Genomic DNA, 21,014 nt, shown 5'->3' on the forward strand with positions numbered 1-21,014 from the left:
TAACCAATCATCCAATGGATTTTTGTCTTTATCCATCTATTTATAACCAAAAACTCATATGAAGCCCTAAAACCTTTATTTCTTTTCTTAGAAAGGGACCTGCAAAGAAACCAATGGATTTATAAATTACTTTAGTTCTGGATTTATAGAATATTTAAGGAGTTTGAGTGGTTCTTAAGTATTTCAAGTATAAGGAATGTTCTAGTGGAAATCATCCCCCAAATTCTAGAACAGCGGTGTAGTAGTCTTTGAGCATCTTGTTGGATATCTCCAGTAAAGAGTTTCTACCAGATATAGGAGCCACAGGGATGTCACCACACGGTGTGTTATGAGAAGGCAGAGACTGCTTTGGGCAGCAGTGGTCGGGGGCAGGAGTTCTAGAATAAGTGGAGTTGAATTTGAAAATAGGAATGATTATCAATAAGTAAAGGGGCTACAGGCAGGTGAAGAGGCTGAGGCAGAGTAGGAGAAAGCTCAGGAGCAAGAAAGGCCAAGTGTAGCTCGCAAAGGGGCACTTGGCTATGTGTCTGCTGGTGAACAGAGGGGCCTTAAAGGTCTCAGGGTGTCAGAGGGAAGGATTGTACGGGAGGTCACTGTGAACCTGGATAGGCCCTCAAAAGGATGGCCTGGTCTGGTCTATCATCTCACTGATCTCCCCACCCCCCACCAACTGTCACAAATATATTGAAATGCATAGCTCACGCCCAGTAGAAGTCTGTAGAGGTTTGTGGAGTGAGCAAACGAATGATTTAATCCCCATTTCCGTTGTTTGTGGTCTGTGCTCGCTTCGCTGGCCCTCATATGAGATAAAGCAGCTGGATACTTTGTTAAATACCACATCCTTTCCTTCCAGGCTTTAGTCGCTCTCCATTCACTTGACTGCTGGCCACCGGGCAAGGGCTGCAAAGACCGAGGACCTTGAACTTGTCAGACTTGTCCAAACGTTCTCTAGTAAATCACCCCAGTCCTTTCACCTTTACTAATAGCTCCCGAGCCTCAACCTTTCCCTGGGCTCATTGTGGGTGGTGTCGCCCAAAACCAGCCCAAGGCCTGAGGAAGCTGTGGGACCGAGACCCCCAAAGTTCAACAAAGGGCAGAAACCATCTCTGCGTTCTGCTCCAGGGAGCTTTGAATGGTTTCGGAGAGCTTTCCTGGCCACGTGGAGATGGACACTTCTCCTCGCAGCGGGCTAGCCAATGGTGCCTGAACACCTGGGCAGGACGAATTCAGTGGATGGGTTTTGTCGCTCTAATTTATGACGCCGGATCACACATGGGTCCGTCAGAGTGACAACATAATCATGTAGGGTCAGGAACCAGGTTCTAAATCCTCCTTGTGGCCGTCACGTGTTATTTGACTTTGCATAAACACTTTATGATTTCGTTTCTTCATCTATAAAGTAAGGTTTGTTCAAGTGGCCCCACCTAAGTACCCTCAGGGACCGTGTGTGAATCTGAAGAGATGATGGCCCCAGAGGGGTTTTATAAAACATCAGCAGCTGGAGAAACAGGAGTTTCTGTCAAGTTGAACGCTGGCGTGTGTGGGCTCGAGAGCTAGCAGTTGGGGTTTGAATGTGAGCTCCACCACCTATGAGGCCTGGGCAAACTATTCAACTTCTCTGTACCTCAGTTTCCTCTGAGAATACAAATTGCCCCTGGCTCATCAGATTGCTCTGAGAAGTAAATAAGACATAGGGTTTTCTCTTTTCCATCTAGTACCTTTACATGGGTCAGAAACAGTCACTCCTTTCCAAGACACTTTACTTCTACCTGTTGACAAATGTTCGTAATGTGATTGTGTTTGAACAATACACTTGCCTACTGTCTGCTATGAAAAAAATATTGTAATAAATATGAAAATATGCCATGTCCTGCTTAGATGAGCCTTCATGACACACATGGCCTGCTGTATTTATCTCTGGGACATCTGGGGTGACCACAATGGCGGCCACTTAGATGACCTTCACAACCACACGTGGCAGTCTTGAATGAATGGACGCAAAGCACTTAGTAACTGGGATGCAGTCAGAGATCAAACAACATTAGCTATTTTTGTTATTATTATTTTTGGATAATTTTACTTTTTTCTTTCATTCGGTCCCCCAAAGTAAGAAACGGCAAGATAGGGTTATCCATTTGTACCTAGCAGCCGGAATAACTGTTGATTCTGCTTGTCAGTAGATATGCATAGAAAACAAATATGGTGGCAACCAAAACATCTTTGGGAGCTGAGCAATCCGGATACGGTAGATTTACAGAAGCCTCCAGAGGAGTTGAGGAAAAACTGGGGCAGATGGACAATGACCAATGGGATTTTTCCTCCATAGACAGGCCAGTGTGGGACCACACAATGAAGCTTCTCTATGAAGCAGAGAGGCTTGGCCTCAGACAGCTCACTGAAGTATCCAGAGTTGCCATGGGCAGAGTAGGGCCCATGCTGCTCCAGCTAGGTGATAATGACACCTGTCTTCCCTCCTTGGCCTCTATTTTCTTCAAAAATAAACCCCATATATATATATATATATATATATATATATATATATATATATATATATATATATATATGTATATATGGTTGTTATTATTTTGGCCCTCAGCCAGGAGACCTGGGGAACTTCTGGTTTTTAATTGGGGAAGGGGTCTTGGATCCCTTTAAGTACCTACTAAAACGAGGGATCTTTTCTTTGTCCCTCCCCATACCTCCCCCTAGTTGTATGCAGAAATATTTGCATACAGATTCAACAAATTTGACTAGCCCATGGGTTTTCCACCCTAGCTGCACATTGCAATCAACCAAGGAACTTTCAAACCTCACCCGACCCACGTCCCCAAGCAGTTAAACCAGACTTGATACAGGCAACAGAGATCCCAAGGTGCAGCCTGGGTTGAGAAGCACAGAGCTAGCCTCTTCGTTACTCGAGGTCACCATCTATGATTCTCACATGGGGCTGCTGATTCAGTAAGTCTGTCTGCATCTGCATGGACCTGGTAGCTTCCCAAGGGTGCTTTTGGGGATGTTTGCAACGCACATAAGGGACATTATAAAAATGCGAGTTATATGAGAAATGAACTTTGACTCATGAACTTCCAGGTGGTTCCCAGCCATGGGAGTGCACAGGAGAGGTCAAGGCAGGTGGGTGCAGGTAGTTCTCTGAATGCCTAATCCTCATCGGCAGTGAAGGAAATGGAAGAATTTTGAAAATCAATCAAACCCTGGGTACAACGACGAAGAAGGACAGTAAATAAAGAGTCCGTCACGGGTGAAGTTTCACACTTAATCCATAAACCTACTTTTAACAGGCCCCCAGGTGATTATAAATTCACGGTGGCTTTCTTTTTATTGAATTATATGAGGCCATTCCACGTTTCTAAAGGAAGTCCAGGTGTGTCATTTGTTTGTTTGTTTGTTTGTTTATTTATTTATTTATTTATTTGCATTTAGGATACTGTAGATTTTTAAAAAACCCTCTTTTTATGAGCATTAATTATATACCATGCAAGGAAGCAATTGCCTCTATGTTATGAAATATTAAATCAAAATGCTTCCTGTTCCCAGATGTCCCAGAGATAAATACAGCAGTATTTTGAAGCCCCTCTTGGAGCTGTTTTGCCTGCAAATTTATTGTTTTGTCTCCATTTTCAGAAAGCCCTGTTTTCTGTGAAGTATAGCACTCTAGGTAGTTTTTAAGACGCAAACTCCTCTGGAGTTGCCTGTGTCGGCAACAGCTCTTATGTAGATGGCACACGAGGGATGGCGCAGTGATCTGCTCCTTTAAGATGACAAATGGGCAGAGAGCATTATTGTCTTTGATTGCACGCCTTACATCATCTGTATGTAGGAATAAAAGGGCCATACTTTATCTTTAGCCATTTTATAAATATTTAAGTCCTTAGAGTTGCCTAAAGATATTAAAGCATATTTTACAGTAGTCGGAATATAAATATTATATATAGCGCAAGATACCAAAGTAGTTTAATGAATTCATAATTTTCTGTTCACATTTATTGGAATGTGTTTTATGTTCCAAAAGTTCCATTTAAAGAATAAGATACCATTCTGCTTCCTGACAACACACCGAGGGCTGGCCAGCGTTTCGGGCGGGGTCTCGGTTCCAGGGCCTATAGAGGCTTTCATTAAGAAGCAGAAAGGCAGGAAGTCAGTGCACTGGGATCTATTTCCTCAATCTCTACATTTAAAAATATATATCAATAACTTTTTGAATAAACAATTCTGGAGCTTATTTAAATTACAAAGCCTTCCAAAGAGAAAACTTTTTATAGCCCCTTTCCTCTATTTCAAGGAGATTAATTCAAAAACCCTAAGTAAAAGCAATAAAGATGTAGTTTGCAATTTTCCTGTCCTCCCACCCCACCCCCTTTTGTAAACCCTGTCTGCCAGTTTACAGCCTGATGCAGGGTATTGATTTGAACAGTGACTTCCCAGTGCTTTCTGATCATGTCTCTCTAAGTTAAAGAGTTCCAGCTTGCTCCTTACTCTCCCTAAATGCAAGGGAGTGACAGGGAGAATATTACTGCATCTCTTTTCAATTTTCTAGTGAAATATAAAGACTTTCCTCTTTAATATTTCACAAAGTTTCTCCAGTTCCCAGTGGGAGTCCATGCTGGGTAATGTTTGCTAATTACCAACAACAAAACTAGACATACAACGCTGGTAAATTACCTGACCCTTTCCATTTTAATGAGACAACAAGGATTTCGCGAAGTGATGTTGTTTCACTGGTTAATGGTGTCAGCAATGTTGTAATTGTGGGTTGAGACACATTAGCTGAACAACCACATGTAGAAAGGGCTTTCTCTTGACAAGCCCTTTGGAGACTAGAACCATATTATCATTAAGCCTTTGTCATTTGCATGCTGCTAATCACTTACTTTATTATCCCGAGTATCCATTGTCTTTCCTTAATTGCTCTTTAAATTAAAATTAAAAATAGTTCTAAAGCCCACAATGGCTGGGATAGCATCTTGATTATGAAGATAACTTCAAGAAAATGGAACAACTGGTAACATATTGCTGGGATTATGAGAGAGTCCCACTGTTATGTACCATGCCTGCAGGCCCCAGGGGCCTAATTGTGGCGGTTTCTCTTCCTTTAGCCCATACTGTTTGTTTAATAAATGGTTATTTATGGCCTCTTTGGCCATTATAGCAACTTTGGAGAAAGTACATCCTTCTCATTGGTTTGAGCACTGCAATTTCATTCTCCGGGCCAAGGTATGAAATACAATTGAAAGGCAGGATCTGTGCTAGAGCCTCTGAAAAGAGATCCTCTTGATTCTCCTTGCCAGTGTGTTCTGTACACGTTTACTTTTAAAATTTGGGGTCACGTAAGAGACATAAACTTCAGAGCCGAAAGGGACATTAGAGTCGGCCCCATTTTCCAGATGAAGAAACTGAGGACCAGAGCGGTTGCCATAACTGTAATCACAGAGTAAGAGATGAACCCGGATTGTCTGTTACTGAGTAGAGCGGATGCAAGGCTCCTGACAGGAGGATCGTGCCTTATGGGTTACTCCTGAAAGACGACACGATGTCGTGACTGGAGTGGTGATACGCAGGCTGCGTGGCTGCCATGATACGGTGCATTTAGTGTGGGTCTCTTGTATGCATATATCCACGTGTTTGTTGATACAGACTATGTGCTAGGATGCTAGAAGAAAAAGCTCATGTCTTCCACTTCCTTAAAAAAAAAACAACCCCATGGACGACTCTGCAGTCATTCCTGAATATCAGGTGATTAAACCCGAGTTATGAGGGTTCCAGTGTCATGTACGATGCCCCAGAATTAGGACGATAGGTTTTTGGAGAACAAGAAGGGATGGGGCCTTGCCTTATCTGCCTCAAATGTATATATGGGAAAACCGAGTTGGGATAAGGCATTGAGTCCTTCTGAGTTCTCATAGTGAGTTAAGGGTTAACCTGGGCTTAAACCCCATGTCTTTTGATTCTCTGTCCATTTCTCGGTCAGCATTACCAGTCTATTGTTGACAACATCGTCATCGTCATCATCAAATAGGTTAGTACCTATGAAGTGCTTCCTCTGTTCCCGGCACTCTTATAAGCAGTTTGCCTGTATTATTTAACTTACCTAATCTTCATGACATATTACTCTCCCATTTTACACATGAAGAGACTGAGACACAGAATTTAAGAAAATTTCCCCAAATCGCAAAGTTAGAAAATGAACAAGGCTGCACTCAAACTCAGGCAGTCTAGCTCCAGCATTCAAGTTTTTAACCACAGTGTTATGGTTCATTTCAGGTTGTGGTCAAGGGTATTGATTATAGTGTAAACGACTTTTCAAAATCAAATTAGCACCAATCAACCTCTTCTTTAGTGAAGATTTGTGGGTATGGGAAATACCTGATCCCAGTTATATATTCATCTGCCAGCATAAACATATATTCAGGAAAGCCTTTAAAACTTAAAAGAAAAAATTTACAGCGCTTTCTGTTAAAGGGCTATCAAATGTTTACCCGGGCTGCTCTCTCAGGCCAGGCGTCCTGTCTAGAGAACCTTTCAGAGACAGCTGGTTGAAAGTTGTCGGGGATGGGATTTTGCTTTTCCTGAATTGCATGGCAATGCCTTGGATCACTTGGCAAGCCCATCTCTTACAGCTCCTTAATTTTCTGTGCCCTTAAGATATGGATGTTTTAGTTTGCCTGGGATTTTGTAGCTCTGGTTTTTGCTACGCTGGCCATTGGTTCATATTAAACCAAACAACTGGGGCCCATTTGGCATTTGGTGTTTTAAAAGTAAAAGGACATTTGAACTACATGACAAATGCTGAAAAACAAAGCCCATAGCACTGAGAGCATAAAGAAACTGTTTATAATGTAAAGGTGGTTACATTTTCAGTCAATCTATCACTTTAATGAGCTCTTTGCATTTCTTTGATTAATGCTCACAAAAGGGGGAGAAAAATATTGATGTAATGGAAACAAAATGCTATATAGTCTTGGCAGCACAGGGAGGTTTCTGTGTGTTTTATTAGTATCCACTGCATATCACTGTCTTGCAATGTATATGTCTACCTTTTCCCTGGCGTAGCATGCCTCTAGTTTACTGGAAATCTGATCCAGCATGAAAGAGGAGACCCCGTATTAGTGGCAAAACAGCCTTTGACCTCTTGTGGTGGCAGCAAAGAGGGAGGGTCCAGAACAGGAATTTGGAATTAATAATAATGATAAAGAAAAGGCAGACATAGCCCATGCCTTATTGAAGTGAAGAACCCAACAAGTATGAAGACCAAAAAAGGAACCATAAAGACATTGAAAAAACATTTAAACATTAGAATGTAGGAATTCCTACATAACAAGTAGTAATTTATTTATTTAGTTTAAAATAATAAAGAAAATGGAAAAAGCACAGAAAAAGATGTCTTTGTGAAGTAACTAAATGGGGGAGAGAAGTTAGGCAAGGCAGGCTTCCTGGAGGAGGTGAAGGAGGGCCAGGAGGTGGGTTTGGAGGGAAAAGAGGAAACCACATTTCTGAAGTGGGTGAGCCTTGGGATGAGAATCAGCAGGTGCCACTCCTCTGTGTGGGAAACCAGCTCTGACTGCTCCTCCCTCCACCACGTGCCCAGTGCTCTTTAGAGCCACATGAGCATTTGGCATCCTTTCCTCTGAGTTTGAGTGGCTCTTACAAAGTGATTGGAGGTTGACATAGCAGAAACCTGGGAATCTTGGAGATGCACATTTTTTTTTTTTCGAGAAAGAGAGAGGGGTGGGTAGGAGGAGCAAGGCAGAGGGAGAGGGAGAGAGAATCCTAAGCAGACTCCCAGCTGAGCGCAGAGCCCCACTGTGAAGCTCAATCCCATGACCCTGAGATCACGACCTGAGCTGAAACCAAGAGTTGGATGTTCAACCAACTGAGTGACCCAGGAACCCTGAAGACTTGCCTTTTAATGGTAAACTTCAGCTGGTTACTTCCATCCTAGAACCATACTTACCCAAATTCCAAACCAAGTGGGATCTCAAAATAACATTTAAGATCTTTAGAGCTCAACAGGGTGTGTCCATCCACCATATCTCAACTCATAAAGATCACATGAGGTTTCAAGCTTTCAAGTTTTTTTCTTTTATTAATTTATAATTTTGATAATTTTTTTCTCATTGCACAAAATATATTCATTTTAGAATATATAGCAAGTACATAAAAGCAAAAAGAAGAAAACACACATTCCCTATAATTTTACCACTTGGACATATTAGTGTTGACACATTAGTTTTGTTTCTGTAGATATAAATATTTCCCCTCAAAAAGGGATCATATATATTAGTATATAACCTATGTTTTTCCACAAATATTTTATCATAGACTATTTTCTATGTCATTAAATATTTTTCTGCCTTATGTTTAGTGGATTATACTTGACATAATCACTTTCCTAAAACAGAACATTCTTGTTTTCAATTTAACATTGTTACTTAATAACTACAAATGAAGACTATTGTAACCAAATCTTTCATATAAGGAAATTAGGGCTATATGCATGTTTTTAGAAGTGAAATTGCTTAGGTCAAAGGGCACATGAAATTTTAAGTCATTTCATTTCTATCAACAAAGTTCGTCTTATTTTTAAGTTGTAAGATGAATGCAGAGGGAATAAAAAAAGCAATTGAGATGTGGAAAATTCACTATGACACCATGAGCTCTGGGGCAAATGAAGATATTAGACCAGATAAATATTAGATTTCTTTCCAAATCTTGGTTGCGTTTGAGTTTGAGTAATTTCCTTCCTTCCTTCCTTCCTTCCTTCCTTCCTTCCTTCCTTCCTTCCTTCTTTCCTTTGAGAGGTAGATATTGGGACAGTAAGCTCTTTGGGCTTACTTTAAGGAAAGACATTGTCTGCTTAATGAAAATCAATGAGCAAACAGCTATAGAGAACTTTGGTTGGTTGGTTGGTTGGTTGGTTTAGTTTGCTTTGGTTTGATTCAGACCCAAAACACAAATTCTAAAAAAAAAAAAAAAAAAAAAAAAAAAATGAGGTACATTACATAATGGATAGAGCCAGCTTCCCAAGGCATTCATCAAATATGGTCTCTGGAAAAAAGTACTGCCAACAATATCAATATTACTTACCGTAAATAGCAGAAATGGAGGTCACACTGACCCAGATCTTGTGCCTGGTCATTGGAAGTGAAAAGGAAAGCTTAAATGAAGATACAGTTATTTGTTTTAATATAAAACCAGACATGCATGAGCTATTTCGCCAAGCAAACAGATTTTCTGTTTGGAACATTTTGGTTGTAAGAGATAGAAGAAGTTCAACTCAAAAAGGCTTAAACAAAAAGAGAATCATAGAACTGAGGTGCCTGTGGCTTCATGCACATGGGCCCCCAAGCTTGAATGATGTCAGAGCTCTGTCTTATTCTCTTCACCTCTTGACTCATTGGCCCCATGATGGGCTCAATGGTCACCCGCAGCCCCATACTTCCCTCCTTCTGGCTTTGCGACCACAGCAAAAACAAAAAACAACAACAAAAAACCCCACAAACAAACAGTCTTTTTACACAAAGTCCTGGGGAAAGCATGGGTTGGCTCTAGCTTGGGGGACAGGTTCATCTTAAACCAGCCATGTGCCCAGGATATTGGGGGACCATCTTGCTGACCTTGTGAAGTCACACTGTCTGTCTTCATGTTGTCACTCCTGTCACCAGGTTGGGGACAAGGTTGCCCTCCACCTCTCCCCACCCATCGTGAAGTGAGTTCCTTGTGTGGAGAAGGACTTGGAGGGAAGCAGAGAATCATCTTTCCTGGTTCTGCCACCAACTGGTTCTGTGACCTTGGGTATAGTAACTCCTTTGCTCTGAGCCTCAGTTTCTTCATCTGTGAAATGGAGAGATTGATTAGAGGATTTCCAAAGTTCTTGAGTCTCTAACATAGAGTGATTGGTAAAGAGGCCAGGGAGAGCCAAAGGTGTGGTTTAGGTTTCTCAGAATTGTCTATTTATATGGTTTCTAAGTTCTGCTTTTAGGGACTGGCTTGGGCCAGTTATCGACTCCAAGCACATGAGCTATTTGGTTCAGATTGGCAGGGGCATTCCCCGCCGCCGTCCCCCCTCCCCCCTCCCCCCCAGCTCCGCAAACTCTGTCCTTCAGCACCCTGTCTCGGGTTAGCACACTTTAGCCTCCTAAGCAGAAAGCGGTGGGTTGAAGTGCCCTTTGGACGGTGTCAGAAGATGCTGCCTTGGTGAATTATCATTTTTTTATTGAGTCAACACTGGTCAGTTGCCTGGCCTTCACGACCTGGGACTCCAACTTTGTAGGACACCCCAAAAACTACTATGAAAAAATATTACGAGGTTAAACTAAGATTTTCCCTTGACTGGGTTGCTTTCATAGACTTTCCAAAAATCAGTCTTCCAAATCAAGCCTCTGCATGTGGATGTTTCCCCTACACGTTAGAAAGCAGAGGCAGCCGTGCTTCTCTACGTGGAATTTTCTTGACTTCAGCTGCTGAAGAATTTGTTGGAATACACGCTGCACAATGACTACTGTGGCTATTACTGCACTTGCTCAGGGGAGCTATTCGGATGTCTCATTTATTGGCGCTTAATAGATTAAAAGTCCAAATTGAGTCTCATGATATAAGCCTAATCAAGTTCTAATCTGCATAATTTTCCCATAAGCAGCAATGGGAAATTTGGATAATTTATGTTTCAGCAGTTGCCAATCATGTGTTAAATAGCATTGTTGCATTTACTTATCAAAATATTTTTATTGATCTTCACTTCATCTGACATTTCACTTTGGGATTTTTTTTCCCTGGCATTAACAGGAAATTTAATTCATCTCATAGATGATGTAATATGAGATGTTTCTCTTGATCTTAACATGTCTTTATAGATCATTTTTAACGGTGATCTTTTCCTTTTACAACTTCATATTGAATACCTGTCTCAGCAAAGCTAGATGACTCGGCCTAATTTATTTCCCTAGTTTAACGTAGCATATGGATTTCTAACCATCATTTATATGCACACAATAAAAGATAATTTGGCCCACCATTTGAACCAATTCCTTTATGTTAAATCTATGAGGGCGGGAGAGGCACTTACCTTCCTTTCTCCATCTATTCTAGGGGAGGTGATTGATAAGAATTTCCATCTCTCTCTCTCCCTGGAAAGGCTTGGGGATTTAACGAGGGAAGATTTAGAAAGTACTTTGTGTTTTCCCCCATGGAAAAGTACCGTAATAAAGCATTTATTATATGTACCGAGTTGTGCATGCTACCGTACCAGAGCAAGTTAAGCATAACTACAATGGGTCCCAGTTGTTATCTGCTGTTGTTTAAAAGTGAAAACAGCAAAAGAGTAGGACTGGCTCAGGGTGCCTGGATGGCTATGTCAGTTAAGTGTTTAACTCTTGATACCAACTCAAGTCTTGAGCTCAGCATTGTGAGTTCAAGCCCCGTGACTTAACAACAAAAACGTAAGACTGGCTCAGACCTCCAACTTGCCCGTCTGGGTCAGTCCCTGAGAAGGGGGGAGCGTCCCACACAGGGGGAAGGCAGCATGGACATGGTTATCCATAGGCTCTGATATCAGCCTTCTGGTCAACTCCCAATCTGCCATTTACCAGCTGGTTGTGCTTGAGGAAGTTCTTGGACTGTTCTGAATCTTATTTTCCTTATCTACCAAATGGGGATATTAACAGTGCCAACACTCATGGAGTTGTTCGGAGGAATAAATGCGGTGGTCCATGAAAAGCACCCACTGCAGCTTTAACTCCTAATGAAGGTTGTGGCCTGGTGGTTTAGAGGAGACCTGCGGTCAGGTAATTACCTGGGTTCAGGTAATCAGATCTGCTGATTCCTAGGTGTGTGCCCTGGGGCAGGTTACTTACCTTCTCGTGTTGCATTTCCTCATCTGCAAAATAGTTGTGTCTACATAGGATGGTTCTGAGAACCAAAGTGATTCCATGGACAGAGTTCAGTATATAGTAAGCACTCAGTAAATGTTCGCGAATTTTTTTCTTGAGGTTCTAGTTACACCTATCTTCCTCACCCCCAATTATCTTAATCAGTCTGGATCTAGAACATTCTTGCCTTTGTTTTGAGTTCCATACAGACAGTGATGTTGAGTCTCATTTTCTAATGCACTCACCTCTGCGTTGCCGTGGGACCCAACCCAAGTCTAGAAGTCTAGTCATTCTCGATGGTATAGATCTTGTCCGAGCCACAGCCTTTTTTTCTTTCCCTCCAACTGCATATGCCTCATGGATGCTTTACTTAGATGCGTGCAGGCAGCAGGTACCCGAAACAACTAATAAACAAATGAAACCTTGGTGATCTCCTTTGTATCGCCTTCTAGCTCTTCTCCGTGAACTTCTTAGGAATGGCCGAAATGTTTGTGTTAAATTCTTTAACTTGAAGCCATCCTAACTGAAATAGCCTTGTCTCATTAAACTAAAGGAACTTAAATTACTTAAGATAACCTCCCTGGTGGGGGCTGAGTGCTACCAACCCTTGAAATAACCAATATCATGAAAAGAACATTAGACACTGCTGGTTTTGTTCACCTGAACCCAACAGTGGCACTGATGGTTAGGAACACAAATGCTGGAAAAGAATGCAGAGAGTAGTAAAAACCATTTTAGGAGCCTTGGAACTCAAAAAGGAAGTTTTATATCCCTAAATAATTAATAGTGGGAGAGTAGGTCTGAAAAAAGAAGGCTCCAGAGAGATTCTGTGGTTGTTATAAGGAATTAAGAAACTTTCTTAGTCTTTCTTAATAACTGGCCCCAGTTTTTGACGTACCTAAAGAAAATCCTAACCATCTCCCTGTGCAAAAATCTTTGTTCCTTAGATATTCTGAAATTCATTTTTATCACTGAATTGATCTGATTATTCCTACCAAAATGGATTCACACTGCTCATTGCCTTCCCGTTAATTTTCTAGGGTTTTCTCTATGCGAATTTTTTTTTTTTAATATGCCGAAAGCTTCCTCAATTCTTTATCCATAGGGAAGAAGTGGTGATGGATATTATACCTATCCACAAATATTTACCTAGAGTGGTATTATCAACAGTGGTCGAATTTTTGAGTACTTGCTTTACACCAGGCATTATACTAAATGTTTTGAATACACTGTTTCATTTTATCCTTAAAATCGCCCTATGTATGATATACTTTCAGCTTATAGACAAAGAAACAGAGGCTTACAGAAAGTCAGAGCTCACAGTTATGTAGGTTGTAAGTAAATGAATCAGAATTTGAACCCAAGACACCTGACTTCAAAGTCCATACTTTGAACTATTCCACTCTATTTCTTCTCTACGGGCAGGCATTCTAAAGACAGTCTAGGAAGATTTAAAAAAATAGAAAACCCAGAAAGGTAACATAAGCCCCTCCCATCTGCCCTCGAGGATTGGAACGGGGAGGGGCCTTCAATTTAACGAGATCAGGTCATCTCTGAAAGTCATTTTTAGCTCCAAACTTGTTTCCTATGGCCATGCTCAAAAGAGAAAGTGAGGACACATCTAAAAAATCAGGAGGCCATCTCAGTAAGAGTGATTGGACTTGAATCTTTTCCTGATTGAGAACCTCTCATCCTATCTCTCTGATGCCAACATTCTTAGTCCTCTCTCCTGGCAAAATAAGTGCTTGTTTCTAAACTTAATTTTTCAAGTGTTAGTTTAACTAATGGAAGGAGAGTTTGCCAGTTTCACCGTTCTCCAGTCGCAGATGATGATCCCTGGAGTATATTCCACGTGTCTGTGATCGCAAATGCAGAACTAGAGTGCTGTTTTAGGTAGTCAGAGATGTATCCACTGCAGTAACAATGACGGGGTGGGGAGCAAGACAATCAGGAAACCTGGACACAACTTAGAGCTGTCCCTTAATCAACTGCAGCTATGATGAATAGGATAGATGCCATCAAGGGCGAGACTGCGTCGTCTCTTCTGAAGGAAGGTGCCTGAATTTCTCTTCTCTCCAAGGCCATTTAGGGTCAGCCCCATCATTTCAGACCATATTAGGACCTCTAAGTCAACAATGTTAACGAAATCTGTTCATCTTTAACACAAGTCTATAGGAGGGGGAGAAAAAAAAAAGATGAAGTCTATTTCTTTTGTCTCTGCCTTTTGCTTTGACCAATAGGTAGCTAGAAAAGTAGCAAAGGAGAAAGAGACATTATCATTGCTGAAGTTTTCTTGCCAACAAAAGCACCCTGTTCTTGAGGTCATGCATAGGAGAGAGAAGAGACTTTTAATGGAGAGATGTCTTTGGACACCCACCATAGTTTGTCAGTTGCAGATGCTAATGGAACCAGGCTTGGCGACTGAAGGGGAAAATGGAATATGAAAGCAAAATGAAATAGGCCTATGAGGCAAGCATGTCATTTCTAAATGAAGGTTTCATGCAAAGGAGTTGAGTCTTTTCACAGCTGAAAACGGAATCTTTAAATAAGATAAAATAAAAGGATGCTGTGGCTTGTTGCAGGTTCTGTAATGAAATACAGTTTTCCTAATACCGTGTGACCTGCATTTCTCCCTGTTTTATGGGTGCTATTCCTTGACGCACAAACCCGTATTTTCTCAAGTCAGCATTTGATGATGGATGTCAAAATACAGGCCATGTATTATGCATATAGCATTACCGATTTAAGGTGTTTACTTGTCAAGTTGAAGAAATTCAAAAACGTCACATCCACCAAAGCTGCACAGCTGTCACTTGGAATTTTTCATGCTTTTGAATGAAACTTCTGATGGAAACAGTTTAGTTTTCCCCTTCGCTATTTTGGGGAAGAAAACAGCTAGCCTTTAAAATGCGTGTTCTTGGTTGTGTGGTTGGCTGAAAAATACACATTCCAAAGTTTAGAAAGAGGGACATTATACTGTCACTCGAAATTACTTACCCTGTGCCCAGTATATCAACGCAAAGAATAAAATTAAATGCAATCAGAGAATGAATAGTAAATAAAACTTTTCTTTTCTGTCTGAAAGTATGACATTCAATAGTATGAGATTTATACACAGGGAAGCAGAAAATAGGAAGACCATTGAATATTTTGCTAGCATTTCATGCATTATGCACCTCCAAAACCACAGGCAATTGTTGAACACCTGTCATTTCATTCCTGATATAGATGGAGATTCACGCATCCCATAAACCAGAATCAATCCAACATGGCCACATTACTGGAGACTAGGTCAGGGATCTGGCCACACAGTCTATTTGGAATTTTGTCCTTGGAAACTTAGCAAGTGACATTGTATCTGCAAGTCCTTAATTCACTGATAAGCCCTCATAGCCAATCCCCCAAGGGCAAAGAGAAACCAAAGTGAATGTGAACATCTGTCTGCCTGTTTGCCTGCCTGCTAAGGTTGGGAGCAAATTGGGTCTTGCAGCCAGCACAGAGTTGATGGTAGCACCGTCATGTGCTTCACTTGATAAAATTAATTTTCACCAAATGAATATATGAGGTAAATAAATGTCTCGTGTTTCTAGGTCTCTGTGCACATCCTTAAAGAGGCAGCCGTTCAGCCTTGAAGTTATGGTTGGGCCAGGCTCATTCTAAGATGTGCTTGGGATTTGGGTCTGAGAAACCCAAACGGCAAAAATCAGAAATCAAGTGGGCTACTTTCCGATTTTCCATGCCTTCTAGTTTACTGTATGAGGTCTGTGTTTGGCACCCTGGGGAGTTCTGGGACCCCTGACAAGCCGGGGGCATATGCAGTAGTTAGGACGACTTCCGCTGAAAATGAAAAGAAAATTCTTCATTTAGGCTTACACAAAAGGAAAAATATATACAGTTGACCCTTGAACAATGGGGGAGTTAAGGAGTGCCAGCCCCCTGCACAGTTGAAAATACGTGTATAACTCTTAAGTCCCCCAAACTCAACTACTAATAGCCTACTGGTGACTGGAGCCCAAGTGATAAACATAAACAGTTGAGGAACCTACATTTGGTATATTGTGTGTATTATACACTAAATTCTTAAAATGAAGTATGCTAGAGAGAAGAAAATGTTATTCAGAAAGTCATAAGGAAATTACATTTACAGGACTGCATTATATTTATCAAAAAGAATTCGCCTATAAGTGGACCCACACAGCTCAAACCTGTGTTGTGGAAGAATCAACTACATACATATAAAATTGTGTGCATGTGTGTGTGTATACAGATAGTGTGTGTGTGTGTGTGTGTGTGTGTGTGTGTACAAAACCAATCTATCCTACCTCAGGATTTTTTACCTTAAGAAATTATATGTGTGTATATATATGTATATATACATATATATATAATTATTATATATATAAAATATCTACATAATCTCATTATCATAGTGTATATTATAATCTCATTTGTATATACGGTATATAAAATCTCATGTAGCAAGAAATCCTGAGGTCAGCTGGTTTGGGCTCTAAGGCTAGCTAATTTAGTAACTCAAGGATAGTTCTTTGTATCCTATTTATTTGTTTATTTTGAGAGAGAGAGAGTGGAGGAGGGGCAGAGGGAGTGAGAGAGAGAATCCCAAGCAGGCTCCATGCCCAGCCCAATGCAGGGCTTAATCCCATGACCCTGAGATCATGACCTGAGCTGAAAACAAGAGCCCATGCTTAACTGACTGAGCCACCCAGGTGCTCCCTCAAGGATAGTTCTTTCTATCATTAAGTCTTCCCATCATTCTTTCAGCCAGTCTCATTAAGCTGGCTTTGTCTTCAGCTGGTGCCCATCCTAGTTGCAAGATGGCTGCCACAGTTCCAGGCACTACAGGTACAAGAGCAATATCCAGTGAATTAAAAGAGACTCTCTTAAGAGAATTTCTTCCTGTGTGATTCTTTCTAAGAGCAAGGAAACACTTCCTAAAAGTCCCCAAGCAAATTTCCTCCCACTTCCCTTTGACCAGAATCTGTCAAAAACCCCAGCTTGTGTCACTCCCTGGCAAGAGAATAAGTAATCAGTCGGTTTACGGTAATAGTCAGGATAGGTTAGGTTATGCTGTGGTAACAACAACAAAACAATCCCCAGTGTCTTCAAGAAACACAGATCACCGCTTCACTCACTCAGAATGCTTTGTGGTCTGGGTTGCTGTCCAGGCTACCGTCCAGCCTTCATCTCCATAGTAACCCATGTTCCCATGGTTGCCACAGTCTGGGAAGGGAGGCAGAAAGTCAAATATTTGTACCAGAAGCTATGGTATACATTGTTTCACTTTTCATGGGCCAAAGCATTTCCTAGGTCACATGGAGGCACAGAGGTACAATCTTCTTATCTGCCTGGAAGGTGAGGGCAACAAAAATCTGTGAGCAAGATCAATAATTGCTATAGAGACTCATTTTTAGGGAGCTATCAAGGCAGGTTAGAATTATTTAAAATGGCCTCCTACTTTGTCCTTCACAAAAGCAACACATCAGAGTTTATCCTGGGAGTGCTAATTGTTAACCTGTGAATAATGCATAAACTACTTTTTTTCGATTGTGTATGTATATTATACTCATCTTATTCCCAATCTTTCCATGTCTCTGACTTTTCTCCCTTCTCTCTTTCTTTTCCACTAGGGTTCACACCTCCAGGAATGGACAGATCCTCTCCAGATAACAGCCCAGTGCACGGGATGTTACGCCAGCCATCCATCACGACTGGGGTCAACATCCCCATCATTACTGAACTAGGTAGGAATGAATGTCAGCTTTGGGCAGATTTTGTTGTCCTCTCTTCCAGCCATGTAGGATATGAGGGTAGCCTGTTTCTTAGCTCGTTCAGCATAGTGGGCTCTAGTAGGGTTTGCTGGGGAGGGGGGAGGTGTAGAGAGGTATGGGTAGCAATATGACAGATTACCAAAAGGAAAACTGATCTATCTTTCCCCTGAGATGACTAGACAGTTTCCTTCATGCTGATCACTGTTCTCAACAGAGCTTGAGATGATGGATTTGAGATTGGGGCATAAATTAAGGAAGGGGGAGGAAAGGAGGAAAGGCATAATCCATGGAACTCTTCCTGGTGATTTTCATTGGAAACCCTTCCAGACAGCTCCTGCAATCAGAGCCCTCCACTGAGGTATGAAGCCTCAGGTCTAAGCCAAACCCATTCTGAGAACTGGGTGGAGGCAACGGGCATTTAATCTATCCTAGTTGAACTTCTCAGCTAAAGACCATTTTCAGTGAATGCTACTCTGGCCTAAAATATCGTGGTTTGGAGGGCCACGATCACTGGCCAGTGGAACCCAACTTTTAACCCGGCCGCGGCATTCCCTCCTACCATTTGTGAACTTGCAAAGCTGCTGAGTGGTCCCTTCCCCCCACGACAATACTAACCACCCATGGTGCTGGGTCCCCTTGCGTTACAATGTGTTCTCTGTTATTCCCTCACGCTCTTCTTTTTCTGTACTTTCCTCCACTCCCTTTCCCCAACCCTTAAATGCTGTATCCAATTAGCTAAACCTGGCAAGTTGCCTTTGGTCTCAGTCAATCAGGAAAAAAACAGTGGGACGCACATTCTAATGATAACCGAACTGGGTAAGAGGCACTGTTTTCCTTCACATCAGTATCTCCTTTTGTTCCGTTGTTGGTGTTTCCAACTATCATCGGCTTGTTTTTTATTTCACGGGCTGTAACAGAAAGACTACCCCATGGCACTGCTTTGAATGTGTTTTATTTGTGGCTCTGGTTGGAATCGACTGTCTTGTTCTGACCTTTCTTAATGATTTTTTTCCCCACACAGCATCAGTAAACCTTTGATCACACCCATCTGACCTGGCAGTTGTTTCCAAAGCATCTTTGCTCTAATTCATTTTCTTTGGCCTGGGCCCTTTTTTCCCCCCGCCTTTCCCCGTGTCCCCCTGCTCTCCCGCCTTCTCCCTTATATTCCTCTTGCAACACACTGTCAGTTTGACTGACATGTCTTCACAGCTCTCAGAGAAAGTCAAAGGAGAAATATAAAAATTTTAAGATAAGAAACCTAAGATGAAGCCTTCCCTCCAGCTGTTTATTTTCCTTTATTCTGACTTTATTTGCCTTTTTTTTTTCCTACGAGGCCTTTTCTCAGAAGCTCTCGTTCTGAAGCCATAAAAGCAGCCAGGTCCTAAGGGACCTTTTCTTACAAAAGCCAGATTTCAAGAAGGGTGCCAAGGATGAGGTTAGCAACCACCGAGGCACAGCCCTGCACTCTGACCCCCACCCAGCTAGCCCAGAGCCTCCCGGAGATTCAGAGTGGACTCACCAGGAAGATGAAGGGTTCTGGTCATGCGTACATTTGTCAGGCCCTTCACACTTCCCCGTGACTGGGTTAATAACTCTGTAAAAGGCACCCATCAGCAGCAGGTCCCAGAACGGGGGATTGATCTTCTAAATAGAGACAGAAAAGTGCTGCCCTGCAGAGGGGTGGATAGAGAGGTGGGGAGCGCCTGCCTTCAGATGACTCACAAATGAAACGAACATGCCATTCTCTTGGCCCCAAAATATATTTCAAAATAAGAGAGCAGGCTTTTAACACAGTAATCTTGCTTGTGAGGCGTCTAGAAACTAAGGAATAAATTGTCCACCATTCAGCACGGCGTTATTGTAGACGTAGCTATTTATCAGGACAGATTCACTCAGGCCAAGGAGCAGCACACTATGTTCTGTTTCCAACAGTAGGAGGGTGTCTTTTTCATGTTTAGAGAAGTTGGCTAAAAGCCTAGATTTCTGCACTGCTCTTCTCAGGACCTTAGGGAGCTCGTGCAGGCCAGACCACTGGTTGGAAAACTCATCCAAGTATCTTCAACTCAGAAACCTTCAGTGACCTTTCAAAATCATTACTGCCAGGGATTTCTTTTTCTGTTTGGCGTTCGTGTGCTGCCAACTAACTAGGATATCTTGATTTGTGATTAGGACAAGAGAAAAGAGAAGGTTTGGTGCCCCAAATCTGAGGCTATGATTCAGGCATTCAGTCAGCGTAACTGAATCCCCGTCCCTCACCAGATTTCTGCTCTGAGCTCAGAGACCCTTCCATGTGTTCACATCACCCTTACTTTCTGCATTAAGCCCTCTTTCCCTGGTAGTCATACCAGCTTTGACAAGCATACCATCATGGTCTGACCACTTCGCCTCCCCGCACCCCCGGTATATTTACTATTTACCTACATGTTCTGAGATGTGTTCTGCATGATACCAAACCAGCAAAATGTCTTCTAAAAAACACAGAGAATGGCAGGTTTTTAAAACTGTATAGTATATTCCAGTCTTCTTCCATTTGGAGAGTTTCAATTGATGTTAGTGGGTCAAAAGCTTCTAGAAGTTCCACAAGAAGGACATGTGTTTAAAGCTACTTAACCTGGTTTCCACTCATCTATGACCATAGAACGTTTGGGGGGGGGAGTTAAAAAATCACCTGTTAGCACCACATAATTACTGTTCTGTGATACAGGCTTTGGGTCACACTGTCTGCTCTCCCTCTGAGACTCTCCCAGAACAATACACAGCATTTTCACTGAACCCTGGTTCCTGCCTTGGAGCTCTTTCCCAATGACCGAGATGCCTGGCTCGCTGACAATCTAGTCATCTCTCCCTACTTGTGACCACTTCCCCTGCAAGCGTACTAGCAGCCCTTCCCTGTGGTCTTGAAAAGAGATAATAGACACCACCCCTTTTGGAGTGTCAATGCACACACCACCCTCAGCTCTTCTAAGTAATTAAAACCACGCTCCTCTGCAGATTGTCCGGAGTTCACGTTTTCTGATTCACAAAGCAGGAAGCCTAAACTGTGGCTTCCAATGTACTTTTGGGTAAATGGAGGGAGGAGAAGAAAAGCTACCATTTGGCCCTGTAGGATCCATGAGCAAGGCCTTACTTGCTTTTGAGAGAGGTGGAGGGAAGCTGGGAATTTTCATAATGTAGTAGGGTAGACAGAGCCTTTAATCAGAAAGGCAATCCTGAGAGCAGCTAACATTTATCAAGGTCCTGGGCCAGGCTTACCAAGTACGATCTCAGAGGAGCCTTCTGACAATCTCATGAGAGCTGCTGTTATTTCTCCCATTTTACAGAGAGAGAAACTAAGGTGCAGAAT

General features: G+C 42.0%; 1 protein-coding gene and 1 long non-coding RNA gene across 7 annotated transcripts in view; one reads left to right on the plus strand and one right to left on the minus strand.

Annotated features, from left to right (window-relative positions):
• KCNMA1 (potassium calcium-activated channel subfamily M alpha 1) overlaps window positions 1-21,014 on the plus strand; it is a 710,872-nt gene that overhangs the window by 656,798 nt on the left and 33,060 nt on the right. For all 6 annotated transcript variants that reach the window (XM_045783283.2, XM_045783284.2, XM_045783288.2 and 3 more), the window contains one exon: window positions 17,531-17,644. In XM_045783283.2, the coding sequence (XP_045639239.1) occupies window positions 17,531-17,644 (114 nt within the window). The remainder of the gene's footprint in view (window positions 1-17,530; window positions 17,645-21,014) is intronic.
• Window positions 8,134-19,499, minus strand: LOC123782865 (uncharacterized). The gene is made up of 5 exons (XR_015724812.1): window positions 19,191-19,499; window positions 11,081-17,123; window positions 9,633-9,849; window positions 9,103-9,146; window positions 8,134-8,974 (listed from the first exon to the last, which is right to left on the minus strand). It is a non-coding gene; the product is annotated as an uncharacterized LOC123782865 (long non-coding RNA).

This window comes from Ursus americanus, chromosome 6 (genome assembly GCF_024610735.1).
Source record: "Ursus americanus isolate L20-20 chromosome 6, mUrsAme1.1.p, whole genome shotgun sequence".
In the NCBI taxonomy this organism is placed as follows: domain Eukaryota; kingdom Metazoa; phylum Chordata; class Mammalia; order Carnivora; family Ursidae; genus Ursus; species Ursus americanus.